Source organism: Triticum dicoccoides, chromosome 4A (assembly GCF_002162155.2).
Source record: "Triticum dicoccoides isolate Atlit2015 ecotype Zavitan chromosome 4A, WEW_v2.0, whole genome shotgun sequence".
Classification (NCBI taxonomy): Eukaryota; Viridiplantae; Streptophyta; class Magnoliopsida; order Poales; family Poaceae; genus Triticum; species Triticum dicoccoides.
In genome coordinates this window covers 607,891,997-607,893,640 of record NC_041386.1, presented here as the reverse complement: position 1 = coordinate 607,893,640, position 1,644 = coordinate 607,891,997, and the positions used below count along the sequence as shown (strand labels likewise).

The 1,644-nt window shown below is 37.7% G+C and overlaps 1 protein-coding gene across 1 annotated transcript in view; it reads right to left on the bottom strand.

The window, feature by feature from the left end:
• The window catches only part of LOC119287285 (ATP-dependent DNA helicase 2 subunit KU80-like), a 6,812-nt gene that overhangs the window by 3,198 nt on the left and 1,970 nt on the right, over nucleotides 1–1,644 (bottom strand). Inside the window, exons 5-6 of the mRNA XM_037566802.1 lie at nucleotides 1,173–1,567; nucleotides 725–1,011 (exon numbers count right to left, since the gene is read on the bottom strand). Coding sequence (XP_037422699.1) covers nucleotides 725–1,011; nucleotides 1,173–1,567 — 682 coding nt within the window. The remainder of the gene's footprint in view (nucleotides 1–724; nucleotides 1,012–1,172; nucleotides 1,568–1,644) is intronic.

The window sequence follows — 1,644 nt, the reverse complement described above, 5'->3', positions numbered from 1 at the left end:
CACAATGATCACCCAACAATAGCAGCAAAATGGATTTGTTGGTTTGCAACGTCTTCAAAATAAGTGGCATCATGAAACTTGAAATAATCATTAATAACAAAGAAATAAATGCAGAGGTTTCCTTCAATTAATTAGTTCTCACGATTGTAGTTGTAACTAAGAATAAAGTTCCTTAATATGTTGTCACTAAGAATAACATTCCTATAAAATATTTCTAGGCTTCTAGCAAATCTCTCCTATATACATAAAAAAAACCGTAAAGTTCTGTCAACCATTTGTTTGTCCAACCTACTCGTTTTGATTCTTTTTCCTGACATCTCTGGTTTTTTCCACCAGTTTTGCCTGAAAACCGCATCAATTATGTCTTTTTGGTAAACTCATAAGTGCTTACCAAATATAATCCTACTTTTTTATACAAACACATTAACATGGGCAGGTGAATCATGGGATAACCTACTAGAATATTAATGCCCCCATCGCAACGCACATGCAATTATCTAGTGGGGTAAAATGGTTGTAATTTCTATGCCTCAAAACGATGGCATATAAAGAAACAGGGAAAAGTTTCAGCTTATTAACTGGCAAAATAGTACACCTGAAGGACTAGGTGTATCATTACTCATTAGTTTCAAAGATAACAATAATGCTGAAGCTTAACACTTTTCTCTGGTGCCAAAGAAATAGATATAATGCCAGATGCCAAGTTGAAGGATATCCAATATACCGTGGTATGCTGGATCTATCTGCAAAACCTAGAAGCTTCACACCTTTCTCTGGCTTGAACTTCACAGCCTCCCATTCAGCAGATGATATAGGAACAACTTGAGGACCGTAAAGATAGCCCTTGATTCTTTGATCTGGTGGAATAACTGTGTCTGGTTCTAGAATGCTTTTGTACTCATAATCCACTTTGACTTCATGCGAGGCAAACTGATCACTTGGAGGAGCCTTATCAGAATACTTCTTCAAAGTGGGGAATTTTTCCTCAGATGTTTTCTTATACGCCCACACCTGTTCACAAGGCATCAAGCAGAAACACCATTGTCAACCAACTGGAACACTAATGAGATAGTGATGTCAAACTAAACTGCAAACTGAATCAGTAATATTTGACTACTGTAGACTTTGTTTAACTGACAGAAATATTGTACGATTTTTTAAAAACATCTCACCTTGATTTTAAAAGTGGAGCTCACTTCCAGGTCTCCCCTGAAGATAGTAACTGGGAGTACATTTCTTGTCTTGAGAGCACCTAAGAGTGCTGTCGGGGTGTCAACCTGGACTACCTTTGCCACCGACCTATCTCTGAAGTGATATAATAACCGGTCATTTTCATCCATTACAGAATTGTGTTGAACTCCAGATTCCCTGAAAACAATGCAATCCATCTTAATATCATGTTTTTTCATCTGGTCTGCAATAGTGTCCACCTGGTCTTCTTTTGTCCCTTGGGGTGGATCCCTTAGCAGATGTTGTGCGTCGGTGATTAGACACAGACGTTGTTTTGCTTTGGTATCTCCGAATCTCTTTATCAGCATATCCAAACCAACAACAATAGCATCCAGAACTTGCTTTAGTCAAGGAATTCCACTAACTGAATTTTATCATACTCAACGAAAATATAATAACAAGGCCACATTGCAC